General features: G+C 39.7%; 1 protein-coding gene across 4 annotated transcripts in view; it reads left to right on the top strand.

Moving 5' to 3' along the window:
- The window catches only part of TPK1 (thiamin pyrophosphokinase 1), a 334385-nt gene extending 324068 nt beyond the window's left edge, over positions 1 to 10317 (top strand). For all 4 annotated transcript variants that reach the window (XM_060021056.1, XM_060021054.1, XM_060021055.1 and 1 more), the window contains one exon: positions 9156 to 10317. In XM_060021056.1, the coding sequence (XP_059877039.1) occupies positions 9156 to 9283 (128 nt within the window). In that variant the 3' untranslated portion in view covers positions 9284 to 10317. The remainder of the gene's footprint in view (positions 1 to 9155) is intronic.
- The last annotated feature ends 11670 nt before the right edge of the window (positions 10318 to 21987 follow it).

Raw genomic sequence — 21987 nt, 5'->3', positions numbered from 1 at the left:
AGCCACAACACATACCCCACAACCTCAAAGCTCAGGCAGTGGCCTTGCCCACAAAGAAGACCCTAATAGCAGGCTCCCCCTGCCCAAGGACTCTGTCAGCTCACATGTCCAGAACCCCAAGCTGAGCTGACTGGTGAAGGACTGTCTCTGCCAAGGCACACCTGTAAAGTCTAGAAGAAGAGACTGTTTACTCAGATGTGCAGATACCAATGTAAGAAATCAAGGATCAGGAAAAATCAGGTAAACAACACCACCAATGGAAACTAATAAAATGCCAATAATTGACACTAAAGAAATGGAAATCTGTGAACTTCAATGAATTCAGGATAATCTTCTTAAAAGAAGTTTAGTGAACTACAAGACAGATAACAAAATTCGGGGGAAAAAATTGCATGAACAAAACGAGATGAAGAAAAAAAAATAGAAACCATCAAAAATAAACCAAACAGAAGTCCTAGAGCTAAAGAATACAATGACTGAACTGTAAAGTTCAATAGAGAGCTTCAAAATCAGAATTGACCATGCAGAAGACAGAATCAGTGACAGAGAAAGAATCAGGGACAGGGTATTTGAATTTATCCAGTCAGAAGAACAAAAGAAAAAAAAGAATGAAAAAGAGTGAAGAAAGCCTATGGAACTTATAGGATGCCATCAGAAGAAACAATATCTGCATTATGGGTACCCCAGAAGGAGAAAGAGAAAGGGACAGAAAGTGTATATAAAGCAAATAACGGCTGAAAATGAGAAAAGAAATGCACATACAAATCCATGAGGCCCAAAGGACCCCAAACAGATTAAACCAAATAGTTCCAAAAGTCAAAGACAGAAAGAGAATTTCAGGCCAGGAGAGAATGGGTAATATATTCAAAATATTGAAAGAAAAAAATCTGTCTGGCTTCCCTGGTGGCGCAGTGGTTGAGAGTCCGCCTGCCGATGCAGGGGACATGGGTTCATGCCCCGGTCCAGGAAGATCCCACATGCCGTGGAGCAGCTAGGCCTGTGAGCCATGGCCGCTGAGCCTGCGCGTCCGGAGCCTTTGCTCCGCAATGGGAGAGGCCACAACAGTGAGAGGCCCGCGTACCGGGGAAAAAAAAAAAAAAAAAAACTGTCAACAATAATACTATACCTGGCAAACCTGTCCTTCAGAAATGAAGGGGAGATAAATAAGTGCCTGAACAAATGAAAGCTGATTGAGTTTATCACCACTAGGCCTGCCTTACAAGAAATGCTAAAGGGAGTTCTTCAAGCGAAATAAAGTGATGCTAATTTACATGATAAAATCAGATGAACACAGGTATAAGACTTCCTGGTATTGGTAAATAATCAAAGTTATTTAATATGGTAATAGTGGTGCATAATTCTCTTACAACTCTAGTTTAAAAGTTTTAAAATGTATTAAGAAAAACCCATAACTTCAATAGTCTGTTACTGTATACATAATATAAAAAATATGTAAATTGTAACGTGATGGGGGAGAAGTAAATTGTAATTTTAGAGATGCTATTGAAGTTAAGTTGTCGTCAGCTTAAAATAGGATATTATAAATATAAGATAGTTTATATAAGGCTCATGGTAACCACAGAGGAAAAACCTATTACAGAAGAGATCAGGATCAAGTGAAAGTATACCAATACAAAAAAAGTCATCAACACAAAAGAAGACAGCAGAATAAGAAGCAAGGAACAACAGAGCTACAAAACAGTCAGCAAAACAAGTAAGAAAATGGCAATAGTAAATCCTTATCCATCAATAATTACTTTAAACATAATGGATAAAATTCTCCAATCAAAGATACAAAATTGGACGAATGACTTAAAAACAATATCAAACAATATACTGCCTACAGGAGACTCACTTTAGCTTCAATGACACAGACTGAGACTGAAAGAATGGAGAAAGGTATTTCAAGCAAATGATAACGAAGAAAAAACAAAGGTAGCTATACTAATATCAGACAAAATAGACATTAAGCTAAAAATGACAGGAAGAGAAAGAACTTCACTATATAACAATAAAGGGGTCAATCCATCAAAAAGATACACCAATTGTAAATATTTATGCACCCACCCAACATCAGAGCACCTAACTATATAAAGCAAACATTAGCAGAATTATAAGGAGAAATAAACAAACAACAACAAATAGTTGGGGACTTTAATACCCAACATTCAATAACCAATAGATCATTCGGACAGAAAATCAATAAGGAAACAATGGATTTGAACAACACTGTTGACTAAGTTGTAACAGACATATACAGAATACTTTGTCTGACAACAGCAGGATACACATTCTTCTCAAATGCACACAGAACATTTTCTAGCATAGATCATGCATTAGGCCACAAAACAAGTCTTAGCAAATTAACCAAGACTAAAATCATACCTAATATCTCCTCTGACCACAATGGTATGAAACTAGAAATTGGTAAAAGGAGTAAAACTGGATAACTCATGAATACATGGAAATTAAACAGTACTATCCTGAACAACCAGTAGATCGATCTAAGATGAAATTAAATGAGAAATTTAAAAGTATCTTGAGACAAATGAAAATGGGAACAAAACATACAAACTTATGGGATGCAGCAAAAGCAGGTCTCAGAGGGAAGTTCATATCTATAAATGCATACCTCAAGAAATAGAAAGATCTCAAATAAACAACCGAACTTTTACACCTCAAGGATCTAGAAGACGAAGAACAAACTAAGCCCAAAGTTGGCCAAAAAAGGAAATAAAGTTTAGAGCATAAATAAATAGAGACCAGGAAAGAAATAGAGAAAACTGAATAAAACTAAGGGCTGGCTCTTTGAAAAGGTAAACAAAACAGACAAATCTTTATTGAGACTAACCAAGGGGAAGAGAGAGATCCCAAATTAACAAAATTTTAAATGAAAGAAGGGACATTACAACTGATAATATAGAAATACAAAGGTTCGTAAGAGTCTTCAGTGACCAACTATACACCAACACATAGAAAAAGTGGATAAATTACTAGAAACCTAGAACCTATCATGACTGAATTAGGAAGAACTAGAAAATCTGAACAGACCAATTACTAGTAGGGTATTGAATTGTTAATCAAAAATCTCCCAAAAAAAGTCCAGGACCAGATGTCTTCACTGGTAAATTTTACCAAACATTTAATGAAGAATTAACAGCAGTCCTTCTCAAAATATCCAGGTATACTGAAGAGAATAGAACACTTCCAAACTCATTTTACAAGGCTAGTATTACCCTGATATCAAAGCCAAATAGGACATTACAAGAAAAGAAAACCACAGGCCAATATCCCTGATGAATATAGATGCAAAAATTCTCAACAAAACAGCCAACCTAATTCAGCAGCACATTAAAAGCACATGACCAAGTAGGATTCATCTCTGGGATGCAAGGATGGTTCAATATATGCAAATCAATAAATGTGATATATTACATTAATAGAATGAAAGATAAAAATCATATGATCATCTCAATAGATGCAGAAAAAGCATTTGACATAATTTAACATCTATTCATGATAAAAACTCTTAACAAACTAGCTATAGAAAAGGAATGCACCTCAATACAGTAAAGTAAGGCCATGTATATCAAGCCCACAGCTAACATCATACTCCATGGTGAAAGACTGAAGGCTTTTCCAACAGGACAAGGATGTCCACTCTCACCACTTCTATTCAACATGGCACTGGAAGTCCAAGCCAGAGAAAGCAGGCAACAAAAAGAAAGAAAAGCCTTCCAAATTGAAAAGGAAGACCCAAAATTATCTCTGTTTGTAGATGACATGATTTTATGTATAGAAAAGCCTAAACACTGAACCAAAAAAAAAAAAATACTGTTAGATCAATGAATTCAGTAAAGTTGCAAGATACAGAATTCAACATACAAAAATCAAAAGTATTTCTATACACGAAGAATGAGTTATCTGAAAAATAATCTCATTTACAATATCATCGAGAACAATAAAATACTTAGGAATAAACTTAACCAAGGAGATGAAAGATCTCTACACTGAAAACTATAATACATTGATGAAAGAAATTGAAGATTAAAATAAATGGAAAGATATTCCATGCTCATGGATTGGAAGAATTAATATTGTTAAAATATCTATACCACCCAAAGCCACCTATAGATTCATTGCAATCCCCATCAAGATTCCAATGGCACTTTTTACAGAAGAAAGAGAAATCCTAAAATTCATATGAAACTACAAAAGACCCTGAACAGCCAAAGCAATCCTGAGAAAGAACAACAAAGCTGGAGGCATCACACTTCCTGAATTCAAACTATATTATAAAGATATAATAATAAAAGCATTACGGTACTGGCATAAAAACAGACACATAAACCAATACGACAGAATTGAGAACCCAGAAATTGAGAACCAACACATACAGTGAGCTAACATGAAAAGAGAGCCAAGAATACTTGATGGAGAAAAGACAGTCCTTTTAATAAATGGTGCTGGGAAATTGGATAGTCACATGTAAAAGAGTAAAACTAGATCCCTATTTTACATCACTCCCAAAAATTAACTCAAAATGGATTAAGAAATTAAACATAAGACCTGAAACCATAAAACTCCTGGAAGAAAACACAGGAATAAAGCTTCTTGACATGGGTCTTGGCAAAAGACCAAAGCACAAAAGACTAAAGCACAAGCAACAAAATAAAAAATAAACAAGTAGGACTACACCAAACTAAAAAGCTTCTGCACAGCAAAAGAAACGATAACAAAATGAAAAGACAACCTAAGCAATGGGATAAGATATTTGCAAATCATATCTGAGAAGGGGTTGATATTCAAAATATATAAAGAACTCACACAACTCAAAAGAAAAAAAAATAAGTTAAAAATGGCCAAAGGATCTGAATAGACATTTTTCCAAGAAGACATACAGATGGCCAATAGGTACATGAAAAGGGTAGATAACATCACTAGTCAGGGAAATCAAGTCAAAACCACAATAAGTTATGACCTCATACCTATTAGATTGGCTGTCATTCAAAAAGACAAGAGAACAAGTTCTGGAGAGGATATGGAGAGAAGGGAACCTTTGTGCACTGTTGGTGGGAATGTAAATTGGTATAGCCACTATGGAAAACAGTATGGAGGTTTCTCAAAAAAATTAAACATAAAACTACCATATTACCAGCAATCCTACTTCTGGGTATATATCCAAAGGAAACAAAATCACTATGTCAAAAGGTAATGGCACTCCCATGTTCATGTTCATTACAGCATTACTTACAATAGCCAAGACATGGAAACAACCTAAGTTTCCACCGACAGATGAATAGATAAAGATATGGTGTATATACAGTGGAATACCGTTCAGCCATAAAAAGGAAACCCTGCTATTTGCAACAATATGAATGGACCTTGAGGGCATTATGCTAAATGAAATGTCACACAGAGAAAGACACGTACTGTACCATCTCACTTATATGTGGTAGCTAAAAAACTCAAATTTATAGAAAAAAGGATCAGATTTGTGGTTACCAGAGGCAGAGGGTGGAGAGAATGAGGTGAAGGTGGTCAAAAGATATCGACTTTCAGTTTTAAGATAAATTTAAGTACTGGCTGTGTAATGTTCAACATGACGAGTATCATTGCCAAGGCTGTATTGTATATTTGAAAGTTGGTAAGAGAGTAGACACTAAAGTTCTCACAAGGAAAAAAAAATGTAATTATATAAGGTGATGGATGTTAACTAAACTTATTTTGGTAATCATTTCACAATATATACATATGTCAAGTCATTTTGCTATACACCTTAAGTTTATACAGTGTTATTATATGTCAATTATCTCTCAATAAAACTGGAAGAAAAAATAATAAAAGGAAGTAATTGTTGTATTGCTATCTGCAGGAAGTTATCTCTCTGTCAGTCTTATGTATTTTATTTCATGATTGACCCTCAAACATCTGGGGAGAGGGGAGTTCAGTATTAATTCCAAACATTTTCTTTAAAAAAAAAAAGATCTTCTTCTAAGGAAGACTTTTGAAAGTTTTGTCCAAAAGCATGATTCTTTGGAGAAAACATACTCCAAAATAATTGTAGTGACATAGTCAATAGAATTTCATGATTTTATGTTTCAGTTTATTCATCTTTTTTTTCTATCATTTTTATTCTACTTTCCATAAAGTTGGAGATAATCAAATCAATTTCACTGTAACCTTTAATTAATTGTAATTATTGTTATGGACTAAGTATTTGAGTCCCCCCAAATTCACATATTGAAGCCATAACCTCCAATGTGATGGTATTTGGAGGTGGGGCCTTTGGGAGATAATTAGGGTTGGATTAGGTCATGAGGGTGGGACCCTCATGATGGATTAGTGCCCTTATAAAAAGAGGAAGAGGCAGGAGATCTCTCCACCATATGAGGATACAGCAAGAAGGCAGCTGTCTGAAAACCAGCCAGGAAAACAGTTCTTACCAGAACTCAACCATGTTGGCACCGTGATCTAGGACTTCCCAAGCTCCTGAACTGTGAGCAATAATGTCTGCTATTTAAGCAACCCAGCCTATGGCATTTTGTTACAGCAGCCCAAAGCCAACTAAGAAATGTTTAATAACTGGTTCTTTTAACATTACAAAATACAAAGAAAACATGATTTATAAGCCTGGATAATAATGGCCTTATATATTTCATGCAAAGTAAAAACTGTACCTTCTCATACCCTAATAAAGCTATTTCACTTCTTTTCCCATTTAAGACTTAATTAGGATGCAACAATGTCTTAGAAAAGCCAATATATATAATATAGTTGTCTACCTAGGACAATCCAAAATCCATAGTCTACCTTCAGAAAATCGGAAAGGAATTTACGTGCAACTACAAACTAGAGAAATAATTTTGCACTCATGTCCTTTGAGCCCAGGTAAAAAACAGGATTTTAACTTAATCAGCTGCCAGAATCTTAAACACATTGTTTCACGTTCAGGTGGGTTGTGTGCACCTGGCGCTTCCCTGGGGGGTTTCCACTGTAAAGCTGGTCCACTGAGGCACTTCTGAATAAATGGTATGAAATGTGTAAACTGTTCCCCAGCCCTTCCTCAGAGGGCTGTTGGGAACCCTGGGCCTGGGATGGATGTCAGTAGGGATCTGGTGCACCCGGATTCCAGGCACAGTCACCCTTCAGGAGAGCAAGGCTTCTTTCCTTGACAGACTCACTATCTATGTAATAGTGCCTGGATTTGTAAATTTATGTGCTTATCATAAATATCACTCAGAAACATCGTCTCAGAAAAGCTCCAGATTACTGAGAGGCGAAAGCTTCTTGCACTGAGTTACCTGTTAGGGCAACAGTCACACGAGGTTCACTCTTGTATTCCTGTAGTTTTACTTTATAACTTCATGTTTGCATTAGTAAACGTGTTGACAGTTTACTAATCACGTTAGTAACTAGTAAAGAAATAGTTTGAGTTTTAATAAGTAAACTGTGTGAATTACTGATGTCATAATTATCCTATAATACTACTTCTGAATTTTTAAATTGCCTTTTCAAGATTTCCTCAGAAAGATAACAGGCTCCCTCTAGCGGGAAGTGACCATTATAATTGAATTATTTACCCCAAAGCTGTGTAACTTCATTGTTGAACTTCGTTTGAAGGAAAAGGGGCCTTTTCTGACTCTGACATTTGTTTATTTCTCTCCATAACATTTGTTTACTTTTCTCTTTCTAATTTCTTAGCGAAGAAATCGGTACTGATTATCAAGGAATGTTTGCAGGACAGTCATGGTTTCAAGTCATGTTGATACCGTGAACTGCTCTTTTATAAGCAAAGGGAAGTAAGGTTATCAATGGGTGCCCAGGTATTAACTTCAACGAACTTGATAGGAAATATATATATATATAAACGTAATTTATATGTAATTATGTAATTTATAAATTTGTAATTTATAAATATATAAATTCTAATAATATACCTTAACTCCAAAGCCTTTATTTTCATAATTAAGTAATTTAAAGGATTATCTCATCTTGTGCCCTCATTGTATGCTGAGTTTAAGTGGCACGCTCAAGATTACACATTTGGAAGTCTGCTTTTTGACCTCCGAGTTCTGATTAATTTTACAGAAAGCAAGCCTTGTTCACTTTGGCTTTTCTTTATGAGAAAAAATGACCAAAATCCCATGCTTTTTATTTTTAAGTAATTAGCTTTCTGCCCCATATCATTTATAATTAAAACTAAAACTGTATTTTTATAGAGCTTAGTCAAATATAAAAATGTTAATTCTGGGGCTTCCCTGGTGGCGCAGTGGTTGAGAGTCCGCCTGCCGATGCAGGGGACACGGGATCGTGCCCCGATCTGGGAGGATCCCACATGCCGTAGAGCGGCTGGGCCCGTGAGCCATGGCCGCTGAGCCTGCGCGTCTGAAGCCTGTGCTCCACAACGGGAGAGGCCACAACAGGGAGAGGCCCGTGTACCGCAAAAAAAAAAAAAAAAAAAAAAAGGTAATTCAGAATCATCAAGAAAGATTAAAATTGCACCCAGGCAAGGAAGTAACCTATTGCAGAAATGGGTTTTGGTTTTACAACTGGTAAAGGAAAAAAAAAAATTTCATGAAATTTAGTATTGAGAGTGACATATATCCCAAACTGGTAAATAACCAATAACCAACTCCAGGATGACTGGTTATAACAAGCTATAGAAACTTTCAGGTTTAGAATCTCATATCATACATTTCACCTATCCCACATTTTTAAAAAAATTTTTTATTGTGGTAAGAGTCACATAAAACATACTGTCTTAACCATATTTAACTGTACAGTTCAGTGGCTCTAAGTACATTCATACTGTTGTGCAACTCTCACCATCATCCAGCTACTGAATTTTTCTCCTAAACTGAAACACTGCCCCCATTAAACACTAACTCCCCATTCCCCGCCAGAGATTGGGATTGACATACGTACACTCCTCGGTATGAAGCAGATGGCTGGTGGGGGCCTAACTGTATAAGCACAGGAGAAAAAAAAGGTACAGTCTGTTTGCAGGGCAGGTATTAAGTTAACCCATCCCGCATTTTACAGATCATCTATCAAAGTGTGTGCTTAATTGCTTTTTGGTAACTCTTGACAAAGCCATTCTCCACTGGAGGGAGCTTGGCTCTCACCAAACTTGTTTTCTTATTTTCTTACAGCAAATCATAGGATTAGTTTCGGAACACTGGTCAGCACTTCCAATACCTACGATGGATCTGGTGTTGTGACTGTGGAAACAGACCATCCCCTCCTCTGGACCATGGCCATCAAAAACACCCATGACTGACCTCCGCAGCTGTGCCTCTGACCTCATTTGCCAACAACTTCATGCTCCACAAGAACAGTTCACCTTGGTTGGCAGGAATCTAAACCTGTCCCTGAGAAGCCTGCTAGTTTTAAATATGTTTAAATATGTTATATTCATAAACATTATGAATGACAGATCTCAATTGTACAGTGACGGGGGGAAATCATTATTTCTTAAGAAAGTAAATTACACTCAGTTGGAAAACTAATGTGGATTATTCCACTCTAAAATTCAGGACTGATCATTCTTATGTTATTAATCATTCCATGTATCCTAGAAAACTGTTGGCTTTTATTTTTGCGGTACGCGGGCCTCTCACTGTTGTGGCCTCTCCCGTTGCGGAGCACAGGCTCCGGACGCGCAGGCTCAGCGGCCGTGGCCCACGGGCCCAGCCGCTCCGCGGCATGTGGGATCCTCCCAGACCGGGGCACGCACACGCGTTCCCCCGCATCGGCAGGTGGACTCTCAACCACTGCGCCACCAGGGAAGCCCTAGAAAACTGTTTTTAGGTTTGAACCTGAGAAGGCTCTGTTGAGGCTCCGTGCTGTCCAGCACATAACCCTCCTCCTGTTCATAATTGCTTAACACCAAAGGCTACTTCTGTCTAATAATATTAGCTCTTTCTGTATTATATGTATTCCCTTTCACTGAAAAAATAATTCCTTCTAGCTTGGGATGCTAGAACTGCATTTTATTCTGGCCTTAATGGTTTCTGGTATTATCTTTTCATAATAAATTTTAAAATGATTGGCCTGATTATTAAAATGTAAAACAGGCAGAACCTGCCCAGCAGCTTTACAAAGCGCAAAGCCGGTGTTGCCCTAAGGAAAGGGACCAGCAGCTCTCTTCTTTCTGGTGCTACAACAGTGACGGTTGCCTTGTAAGTGGAGAGTGAAAGTGGGATCAGGTGAACTAGCGTGCAGTTGTGCATAGTCAATCATTAGAGATAATTATTCATAATTTATGCAAATATATGTGAAATTGAATCCAGATGTCAAATAAAAATATTTAGTTATCCATGTGCCTGTGGTCAGTTTTTAAGAAAACAATCCATTTTCTCACCTGTAGTTTATAATGACCAGTCTTTCCTAATCAGTGTTTCTGTACAAAAAAAAAAAATTTGCTCAAAAGATGATTAATAGGTATAGTTGTTCACGCCTCTGATTTTGGGGAGGCAACCCAGTGTTGTTGTCAACACTTTCTCTAACCTCCATGGAAGTTACTTTCTAGAGCACATGTGCCACATGTTTACACTTAATCTCTCTGGACCCATTGCCCCATCTATAAAGTAGGGATTATAGGTAGCACCTGTTTACCTTGTCGGACTTAGAAAGGAAGGACAGGTAGATTGCTTTCAAAGATTGTTACATGCTGGAGAAAAAAGAGCCAACAGAGGGAAGGCGCTTCCGTGGTAGAGAAAGTGAAGAAAACTGGTGGAGGAAGAACCCTGGGGAAGAGTAAGAGAAGGGCTCAGAGCACAGGTGAGAGTCACACATCATACAATCGGTACTACAGTGGAAGGCCCGGTTCTAGGCCCTTCTGCCTCTTAGCACAGATGCAGAGCCCAGAGCTTCTGTCCCCCTACTGTCTCCTCCCACCCACAGCAGAGACAACTGTAAAGAAGGCAGGAGCTAGAGCCAAACTTATGTTACCAAAGGGGAAGGGGTGGGGGAGAGATAAATTGGGAATTTGGGGTTAACAGATGCACACTACTACATATAAAATAGGTAAACAACAAGGACCCACTGTATAGCACAGGGAACTATATTCAATATCTTGTAATAACCTATAATGGAAAAGAATCTGGAAAAGAATAGATACATATATATATAATTGGATCACTTTGCTGTACACCTGAAACATTGTAAATAAACTATACTTCAATTTAAATAAAATACATTTAAAAAAATAGCTAGAAGAAAGCTCAGTCAAGCACTAGCTCCTAAGCTGGCCCATTTAACTCAGAACCTCCAACGGGAAAATACAACATAAGACCTCCAAGCCACTGCCTCAGCCAGCGCCTGCGCCAGAAGAAGCTAGAAAGAGGAAGGACACTGGGAAAGGGCCCTCCCAGTACCTGATACTGAGCGCTGGTTCACTTACAGTTTCAGGCTCAGCTGTTACCTGTTCATTACTAAAAATGTATTCACAACATACGGAATCTGAAAATATGTCCACTGTTTTAAGATTTTACTGCAAAAGAGTCGTGCCCTATGTACCCTGAAAATTTTACCAGTGTTAATAAGCAGATACTTGACAAGAAGAATATAGTTTGCTGAAGGTGAGGGGGGAACAAAAGCACTGAGATTCATCCCAGACCACCCACTGGAGGCCCGTGGAAGCCCTTCCCCTCAAGTATAGGGCTCCTCTCCCAATCCTGCCAGGCTACTGAAGAACTAGGTATTTGACCCCTTTCTAGCCCTTAAAACTACCTAAGTGCAATTTTCCTCTTTTTTTTTTTTTTTTTCTTTTTTGCGGTACGCGGGCCTCTCACTGTTGTGGCCTCCCCCGCTGCGGAGCACAGGCTCCGGACGTGCAGGCCCAGCGGCCATGGCTCACGGGCCCAGCCGCTCTGCGGCATGTGGGATCTTCCCAGACCGGGGCACGAACCCGTGTCCCCTGCATCGGCAGGCGGACTCTCAACCACTGTGCCACCAGGGAATCCTCTTTTTGTGCTTCCTCACCACATCATTTAAACAAGGAACCACTTACTTTTATACTAACATGAGGAGTCTGACGATGGACCTCAGGGGCCCCCAGTGAACTTTCTGGGCCTTCCCAGGCAGCCCCTCTTGCCGCCCCCATGTTCAGTCTGGACCCTGACCTCCCACTTGCAGCCAGAAGAGAAACTGGAAGCTGGGCTCTGCCGGGAAAGTGGCCTGTGCTCCTTGGCCCTTTTGACCGCGGTCTGTCTCTCCTCTTCATGGGTCGGATTTATAGCTTTTATGAATCTAATGATGGTCACCCCAAAATGGCATCTGGCTGCGTAAGTCACTGAGTAGTGAAGATAAGCTGTGATCACTCTTCAGGCAGCTGGGAAATGGCTGCAGCTATGGAAACCCTGGTCGGAGTCACAAGTGACTATGAAATGTAGTAAGTTTCGTGTGCTGTCCGAGGAATTGGAGGTGGACCACGCTTCCAGACACAGGTCGGGCAGAATAATACATCTTCGTTCCTTAATTTTTGCTAAGCAGACATAGAGCAGTTTTCACTTGGGATGGGACCTAGGGCCATTTCACTAGTTCAGGGGTCAGTCAGAGCATGGAGAAGGGGGCCATGACAGCCTGGGCCTTCATAAAGGTAACTGCTCAGGGTTTCGTGTTGTGCTTCCGTATGTGTGGAAAGCATTTTAAGCGGACCTTGCTTACTACTCCTGCCCCAAATTCATGCCTCCAAAGCTTTACTTGAACAACCAAAGTAAAGCAGCACGTGGATTTGGTGTGATTGAGACTGATGCTACACGTGCAGTCCATAAGTGGCAAGAAACTATTCTCTCCCCTAAGGCTCTGGGATTATAAAAGGAGTACGGTCTGAACTGTGACTTTCAAACTGTATTGACCATGACCCACAAGAAATACAATCTGTCTTGTAATCTACTCTACACACACACACACACACACACAGTGTACTCTAATAATTTTACTCTAAATTGAAAAACACCCAGGAGTCTATTCTAGATTGAAAAAAAATACAGAAAAGGGTAAAGTAAAATGCATAAAGGGATTTTTTAAACTGTGCGTGCGTGTGTGTGAGTGAGTGTGTGTAACGGTTCTGCATTAGGCACACGTGTCTTTCCTAAGTTTAGGACAGTGTGACTATAGTTTACCACTGTATCTTCACCACTTAATAACAGTTTTTATTCTCAGATGTGGGCTAAGCGGAATAAGCCACCAATGACAGCAGGCTGAATGTGCTCCTATTGGGGAATAAGAAAATCAATTTAACTTCATTAGGAATGGGGAGGAGAGCTAGATTATTTAAATGGTGTCTAAAACATTCTACTCAAAATAGAATAAATGATCCCCATACCTGGGGAAGATTAAACCTGAAGCCACAAGGTCAAGCCATTCCCAGGGTGTCAATATATATGGAATGGAAAATTCCTGGCTCATACAGTACACGTTCGCCCTTCCTTGCCCACAGCAGATTCCACTTATCAATCATAGTTTTCTTTTCTGATGAGCCCTGGTCTGAGTGTCATTTCAGAACAATTCTGCACGCAGCCACGATCAGTTATTCTGCATTGCCCTGGCACCCCCGGGGGCTCAGAGCTAATCTGCGATCTCAGCACTGTGCACACAACAGCTACAGTTACAACCTGGGAGAGAGGTCATGGCAACACCATTCTTCGTCACAGGTAATGGATAAGTAAACAGATTCAAGGACTTGTTCCCTATGTACTTAATTCTACCACTGAAAGCAAGGGCTTTGTACAGTACATAGCAAACAAAAAAGAAAACCTAAGGCCATCTCTGCAAACAACTTGAAAAACATCAGCAAGGAGCTGAGATTATCCATTGCTAAGAAATAAGAAATTTTTCCTAATAGACCTATAGCTAGTCCCTGAGAACCAAGAAATCTCACATTATAATACGGTGTTCGTCCAAAGGTTGAAAAGGGTTTTTAACTCACTGTAAAAGGAATGGATAAGACTAAGATTATAAATCATAGCTTAATTATTTATTTCTTTTAAACATACCTTTAAGCCCTAAAGACCAGTGAATATTTAATAGCCAGTTATGTTTCTGAACAATAAACATGGGGAGTTAGGAGTGTACAATTCTGCAGGAACTGAGCAGACGCCCACCTGAATGGCATAATTAAGTCTGTGCTTCGTTGCTTAACAGTATGGATCCTCTGCTGGAATATAAAGTCCTTGAGAGTTTGCGTTTGGACTTTGTGTTCCTTGTTATCTGCTATATCTTCTGTCTTAGAATAGGGCCTTGCCTGCAGCAGGGGTGCAAAAAATATTTGTGTGGTGCCTTAACTAACCTCCCCACTTGGACCCAGGCCCCAGGAACATACTGCATGACTTCCCTAGCCCCTAGAAACTGTCATTCTTTTCCTTCCTTGATCCCTAACTATCCAAAATTTAATTAGATGCTAAAGTTTCTCTTGAACGGTTTCCTCAGTCCTAAAGATAAGTGCCTAATTCTAGACTGGGCAGACCTGGTTATAAACTTGCTCTCTCACATATCTGAAGAAGGAAATAATGTTCACAGTGCCAAAGCTGGCCTTAAAGACATCATCCAAGACAAAATACAGCCAGTAACACAAAGGAAATCAAAAGATCAAGGAACTTGAAGTTGCTTGATATGGACAGAGAAGGGAAAATGAGAGCCATGGGCAAATTATGATGAAGGTTTGGGAAACTGGTTAAAATAATCAAGATCGGGGACTTCCCTGGTGGGGCAGTGGTTAAGAATCCGCCTGCCAATGCAGGGGACACGGGTTCGATCCCTGGTCTGGGAAGATCCCACATGCCGCAGAGCAACTAAGCCCGCGTGCCACAACTACTGAGCCCACGTGCCACAATTACTGAAGCCTGCACACTCTAGGGCCAGCGTGCCACAACTAATGAGCCCGCATGCTGCAACTACTGAAGCCTGCGTGCCTAGAGTCTGTGCTTCGCAACAAGAGAAGCCACTGCAATGAGAAGCTCGAACACCACAACAAAGAGTAGCCCCCGCTCGCCACAACTAGAGAAAGCCCACATGCAGCAACAAAGACCCAACTCAGCCATAAATAAATAAATAAATTTATTTTTTTTAAAAAAAGAATCAAGGTCAAAATAAATGTGAAGAGCACTTGCAATTGGCCTGAACTGCCAGGAAAAAAGGAGAAACAAGAGGTAACAAAGAAATTTTTCAGAGTTGGGAATCGTGTAGCTGCAGCTATTTCTAACTTCGGTGGTTCAAGGAATGCCCTTGGCTGTCATTTGTTGAAATAGACTACAGATAAGAATATATGTTATTTTCAAATACTTAGAGACCATGGCATGCAATTCTGCTATTTCCTTTGCTTGTGTCTACATCTACTTGTTCCACAAATTAAACCTTTAACATGGATATGAAATTAGGCTGGGGAGTCTAAAACCATTAAAAAAAAAAGTATGTTATCTCTAACAGCATTACCCACACAAAATCTCATTATTTGTGACTTTGATTCAGCGTTCTCTATTAATAAATAGCACTGTTGATTAGGGAGCTTCAAGATGGCACAAGAGTAAGATGCGGAGATCGCCTTCCTCCCCGCAGATACATCAGAAATGCATCTACACGTGGAACAACTCCTACAGAACACCTACTGAACGCTGGCAGAAGACCTCAGACCTCCCAAAAGGCAAGAAACTCCCCACGTACCTGGGTAGGGCAAAAGAAAAAAGAATAAACAGTGACAAAAGGATAGGGACGGGACCTGCACCAGTGGGAGGGAGCTGTGAAGGAGGAAAGGTTTCCACACACTAGAAGCCCCTTCGCGGGCGGAGACTGTGGGTGGCGGAGTGGGGAGCTATGGGACCGCGGAGGGGAGCACACCAACAGGAGTGCGGGGGGCAAAGCGGGGAGATTCCCGCACAGAGGATCGGTGCCGACCAGCACTCACCAGCCCGAGAGGCTTGTCTGCTCACCCGCCACGGCGGGCGGGGGCTGGGAGCTGAGACTCGGGCATCGGTTGGAGCACCGGGAGAGGACTGGGGTTGGCGGTGTGAACACAGTCTGAAGGGGGCTAGTGCGCCACGGCTAGCCGGAAGGGAGTCAGGGGAAAAGTCTGGACCTGCCGAAGAGGCAAGAGACGTTTTCTTCCCTCTTTGTTTCCTGGTGCATGAGCGGAGGGGATTAAGAGCGCCGCTTAAAGGAGCTCCAGAGACGGGCGCGAGCCGCAGCTAACGGCACGGACCCCAGAGACGGGCATGAGACGCTAAGGCTGCTGCCGCCGCCACCAAAAAGCCTGTGTGCGAGCACTAGCCACACCCCCCTTCCGGGAGCCTGTGCAGCCCGCCACTGCCAGGGTCCCAGGATCCAGAGACAACTTCCCCGGGAGAACGCACGGCGCACCTCAGGCTGGTGCAATGTCATGCCGGCCTCTGCCGCCGCAGGCTCACCCCGCACGCACTCCATGCCTCTCCCTCCCCCCAGCCTGAGTGAACCAGAGCCCACGAATCAGCTGCTCCTTTAACCCCGTCCTGTCTGAGCGAAGAACAGACGCCCTCAGATGACCTACACGCAGAGGCGGGGCCAAATCCAAAGCTGAACCCCGGGAGCTGAGCGAACAAAGAAGAGAAAGGGAAATCTCTCCCAGCAGCCTCAGGAGCAGCGGATTAAATCTCCACAATCAACTTGACGTACCCTGCATCTGTGGAATACCTGAATAGACAACGAATCATCCCAAATTGAGGAGGTGGACTTTTGGAGCAAAGATATATGCATATTTTTCCCTTTTTCTCTTTTTGTGAGTGTGTATGTGTATGCTTCTGTGTGTGATTTTGTCTGTATAGCTTTGCTTTTACAATTTGTCCTAGGGTTCTGTCCGTTTTGGTTTGTTTTTTTTTTTACTTTAAAAAATTTTTTTCTTCATAATTATTTTTTATTTTAATAACTTTATTTTAGTTTATTTTACTTTATTTTATTTATTTATTTCTATTTTTTCTCCCTTTTATTCTGAGCCATGTGCATGAAAGGCTCTTGGTGCTCCAGCCAGGCGTCCGGGCTGTGCCTCTGATGTGGGAGAGCCAACTTCAGGACACTGGTCCACAAGAGACCTCCCAGATCCATGTAATATCAAATGGCGAAAATCTCCCAGAGATCTCCATCTCAATGCCAAGACCCAGCTCCACTCAACGACCAGCAAGCTACAGTGCTGGACACCCTCTGCCAAACAACTAGCACAACAGGAACACAACCCCATCCATTAGCAGAGAGGCTGCCTAAAATCAATATAAGGTCACAGACACCCCAAAACACACCATCAGACATGGACCTGCCCACCAGAAAGACAAGATCCAGCCTCATCCACCAGAACACAGGCACTAGTACCCTCCACCAGGACGCCTACACAACCCACTGAACCAACCTTAGCCACTGGGGGCAGACACCAAAAACAACAGGAACTACGAACGTGTAGCCTGAGAAAAGGAGACCCCAAACACAGTAAGTTAAGCAAAATGAGAAGACATAAAAACACACAGCAGATGAAGGAGCAAGGTAAAAACCCACCAGACCTAACAAATGAGGAGGAAATTGGCAGTCTACCTGAAAAAGAATTCAGAATAATGATAGTAAAGATGATCCAAAATCTTGGAAATAGAATAGAGAAAATACAAGAAACACTTAACAAGGACCTAGAAGAACTAAAGAGCCAACAAACAATGATGAACAACACAATAAATGAAATTAAAAATACTTTAGATGGGATCAATAGCAGAATAACTGAGGCAGAAGAGTTGATAAGTGACCTGGAAGATAAAATAGTGGAAATAACTACTGCAGAGCAGAATAAAGAAAAAAGAATGAAAAGAACTGAGGACAGTCTCAGAGACCTCTGGGACAACATTAAACACACCAACATTCGAATTATAGGGGTCCCAGAAGAAGAAGAGAAAAAGAAAGGGACTGAGAAAATATTTGAAGAGATTATAGTTGAAAACTTCCCTAATATGGGAAAGGAAATAGTTAATCAAGTCCAGGAAGCACAGAGAGTCCCATACAAGATAAATCCAAGGAGAAACATGCCAAGACACATATTAATCAAACTATCAAAAATTAAATACAAAGAAAAAATATTAAAAGCAGCAAGGGAAAAACAACAAATAACACACAAGGGAATCCCCATAAGGTTAACAGCTGATCTTTCAGTAGAAACTCTGCAAGCCAGAAGGAAGTGGCAGAACATATTTAAAGTGATGAAGGAGAAAAACCTACAACCATGATTACTCTACCCAGCAAAGATCTTATTCAGATTTGATGGGGAAATTAAAACCTTTACAGACAAGCAAAAGCTAAGACAATTCAGCACCACCAAACCAGCTTTACAACAAATGCTAAAGGAACTTCTCTAGACAAGAAACACAAGAGAAGGAAGAGACCTACAATAACATACCCTGAACAATTAAGAAAATGGGAATAGGAATATACATATCGATAATTACCTTAAATGTAAATGGATTAAATGCTCCAACCAAAAGATACAGACTGGCTGAATGGGTCCAAAAAGCAAGACCCGTATATATGCTGTCTACAAGAGACCCACTTCACACGTAGGGACACATACAGACTGAAAGTGAGGGGATGGAAAAAGGTATTCCATGTAAATGGAAATCAAAAGAAATCTGGAGTAGCAATTGTCATCAGACAAAATAAACTTTAAAATAAAGACTATTACAAGAGTCAAAGAAGGACACTACATAATGATCAAGGAATCGATCCAAGAAGAAGATATAACAATTGTAAATATTTATGCACCCAACATAGGAGCACCTCGATACATAAGGCAAATACTAACAGCCATAAAAGGGAAAATCGACGGTAGTAACACAATCATAGTAGGGGACTTTAACACCCCACTTTCACTAATGGACAGATATCCAAAATGAAAATAAATAAGGAAACACAAGCTTTAAATGATACATTAAACAAGATGGACTTAATTGATATTTATAGGACATTCCATCCAAAAACAGCAAAATACACTTTCTTCTCAAGTGCTCATGGAACATTCTGCAGGATAGATCATATCTTGGGTCACAAATCAAGCCTTGGTAAATTTAAGAAAATTGAAATTGTATCAAGTATCTTTTCCGACCACAATGCTATGAGTCTAGATATCAATTACAGGAAAAAATCTGTAAAAAATACAAGCATATGGAGGCTAAACAATACACTACTTAATAACCAAGAGATCACTGAAGAAATCAAAGAGGAAATCAAAAAATACCTAGAAACAAATGACAATGAAAACATGACGACCCAAAACCTTCGGGATGCAGCAAAAGCAGTTCTAAGAGAAAAGTTTATAGCAATACAATCCTACCTTAAGAAACAAGAAACATCTCAAATGAACAACCTAACCTTACACCTAAAGCAATTAGAGAAAGTAAAACCAAAAAACCCCGAAGTTAGCAGAAGGAAAGAAATCATAAAGAACAGATCAGAAATAAATGAAAAAGAAATGAAGGAAACGATAGCAAAGATCAATAAAACTAAAAGCTGGTTCTTTGAGAAGATAAACAAAATTGATAAACCATTAGCCAGACTCATCAAGAAAAAAAGGGAGAAGACTCAAATCAATAGAATTGGAAATGAAAAAGGAGAAGTAACAACTGACACTGCAGAAATACAAAGGATGATGAGAGATTACTACAAGCAACTCTATGCCAATAAAATGGACAACCTGGAGAAAAATGGACAAATTCTTAAAATGCACAACCTTCTGAGACTGAACCAGGAACAAATAGAAAATATAAACAGACCAATCACAAGCACTAAAATTGAAACTGGGATTAAAAATCTTCCAACAAACAAAAGCCCAGGACCAGATGGCTTCACAGGCTAATTCTATCAAACATTTAGAGAAGAGCTAACACCCATCCTTCTCAAACTCATCCAAAATATAGCAGGGTGAGGAACACTCCCAAACTCATTCTACGAGGCCACCATCGCCCTGACACCAAAACCAGACAAAGATGTCACAAAGAAAGAAAACTATAGGCCAATATCACTGATGAACATAGATGCAAAAATCCTCAACCAAATACTAGCAAACAGAATCCAAGAACACATTAAAAGGATCATACACCATGATTAAGTGGGGTTTATCCCAGGAATACAAGGATTCTTCAATATACGCAAATCAATCAATGTGATACACCATACTAACAAAATGAAGGAGAAAAACCATACGATCATCTCAATCGATGCAGAGAAAGCTTTTGACAAAATTCAACATCCATTTATGATAATAACCCTGCAGAAAGTAAGCATAGAGGGAACTTTCCTCAACATAATAAAGGCCATATATGACAAACCCACAGCCAACATTGTTCTCAATGGTGAAAAACTGAAACCATTTCCACTAAGATCAGGAACAAGACAAGGTTGCCCACTCTCACCACTATTATTCAACATAGTTTTGGAAGTTTTAGCCACAGCAATCAGAGAAGAAAGAGAAATAAAAGGAATCCAAATTGGAAAAGAAGAAGTAAACCTGCCACTGTTTACAGATGACATGATACTATACATAGAGAATCCTAAAGATACTACCAGAAAACTACTAGAGCTAATCAATGAATTTGGTAAAGTAGCAGGATACAAAATTAATGCACAGAAATGTCTAGCATTCCTATACACTAATGATGAACAATCTGAAAGTGAAATTAAGAAAACACTCCCATTTACCATTGCAACAAAAAGAATAAAATATCTAGGAATAAACCTACCTAAGGAGATAAAAGACCTGTATGCAGAAAATTATAAGATATTGATGAAAGAAACTGAAGATGATACAAATAGATGGAGAGATATGCCATGTTCTTGGATTGGAAGAATCAACATTGTGAAAATGCCTATACTACCCAAAGCAATCTACAGATTCAATGCAGTCCCTATCAAACTACTACTGGCATTTTTCACAGAACTAGGACAAAAAATTCACAATTTGTATGGGAACGCAAAAGACCCTGAATAGCCAAAGCAATCTTGAGAAAGAGAAACGGAGCTGGAGGAATCAGACTCCCTGACTTCAGACTATACTACAAAGCTACAGTAATCAAGACAGTATGGTACTGCCACAAAAACAGAAGTATAGATCAATGGAACTGGATAGAAAGCCCAGAGATAAACCCATGGACATATGGTCACCTTATCTTTGATAAAGGAGGCAAGAATATACAGTGGAGAAAAGATAGCCTCTTCAATAAGTGGTGCTGGGAAAACTGGACAGCTACATGTAAAAGTATGAAATTAGAACACTCCCTGACACCATACAGAAAAATAAACTCAAAATGGATTAAAGACCTAAATGTAAGGCCAGACACTATCAAACTCTTAGAGGAAAACATAGGCAGAACACTCTATGACATAAATCACAGCAAGTTCCTTTTTGACCCACCTCCTAGAGAAATGGAAATAAAAACAAAAATAAACAAATGGGACCTAATAAAACTTAAAAGCTTTTGCACAGCAAAGGAAACCATAAACAATACCAAAAGACAACCCTTAGAATGGGAGAAAATATTTGCAAATGAAGCAACTGACAAAGGATTAATCTCCAAAATTTACAAGCAGCTCATGCAGCTTAGTATCAAAAAAACAAACAACCCAATCCAAAAATGGGCAGAAGACGTAAACAGACATTTCTCCAAAGAAGATATACAGATTGCCAACAAACACATGAAAGAATGCTCAACATTAATCATTAGAGAAATGCAAATCCAAACTACAATGAGGTATCATCTCACATCAGTCAGAATCGCCATCATTAAAAAATCAACAAACAATAAATGCTGGAGAGGGTGTGGAGAAAAGGGAACCGTCTTGCACTGTTCGTGGGAATGTAAATTGATACAAACACTATGGAGAACAGTATGGTGGTTCCTTAAAAAACTAAAAATAGAACTTCCATATGACCCAGCGATCCAACTACTGGGCATATACCCTGAGAACACCATAATTCAAAACGAGTCATGTACC

Source organism: Delphinus delphis, chromosome 9 (assembly GCF_949987515.2).
Source record: "Delphinus delphis chromosome 9, mDelDel1.2, whole genome shotgun sequence".
Classification (NCBI taxonomy): Eukaryota; Metazoa; Chordata; class Mammalia; order Artiodactyla; family Delphinidae; genus Delphinus; species Delphinus delphis.
The sequence above is the reverse complement of the archived record's forward strand: the minus strand, read 5'-3'. Positions and strand labels throughout refer to the sequence as shown.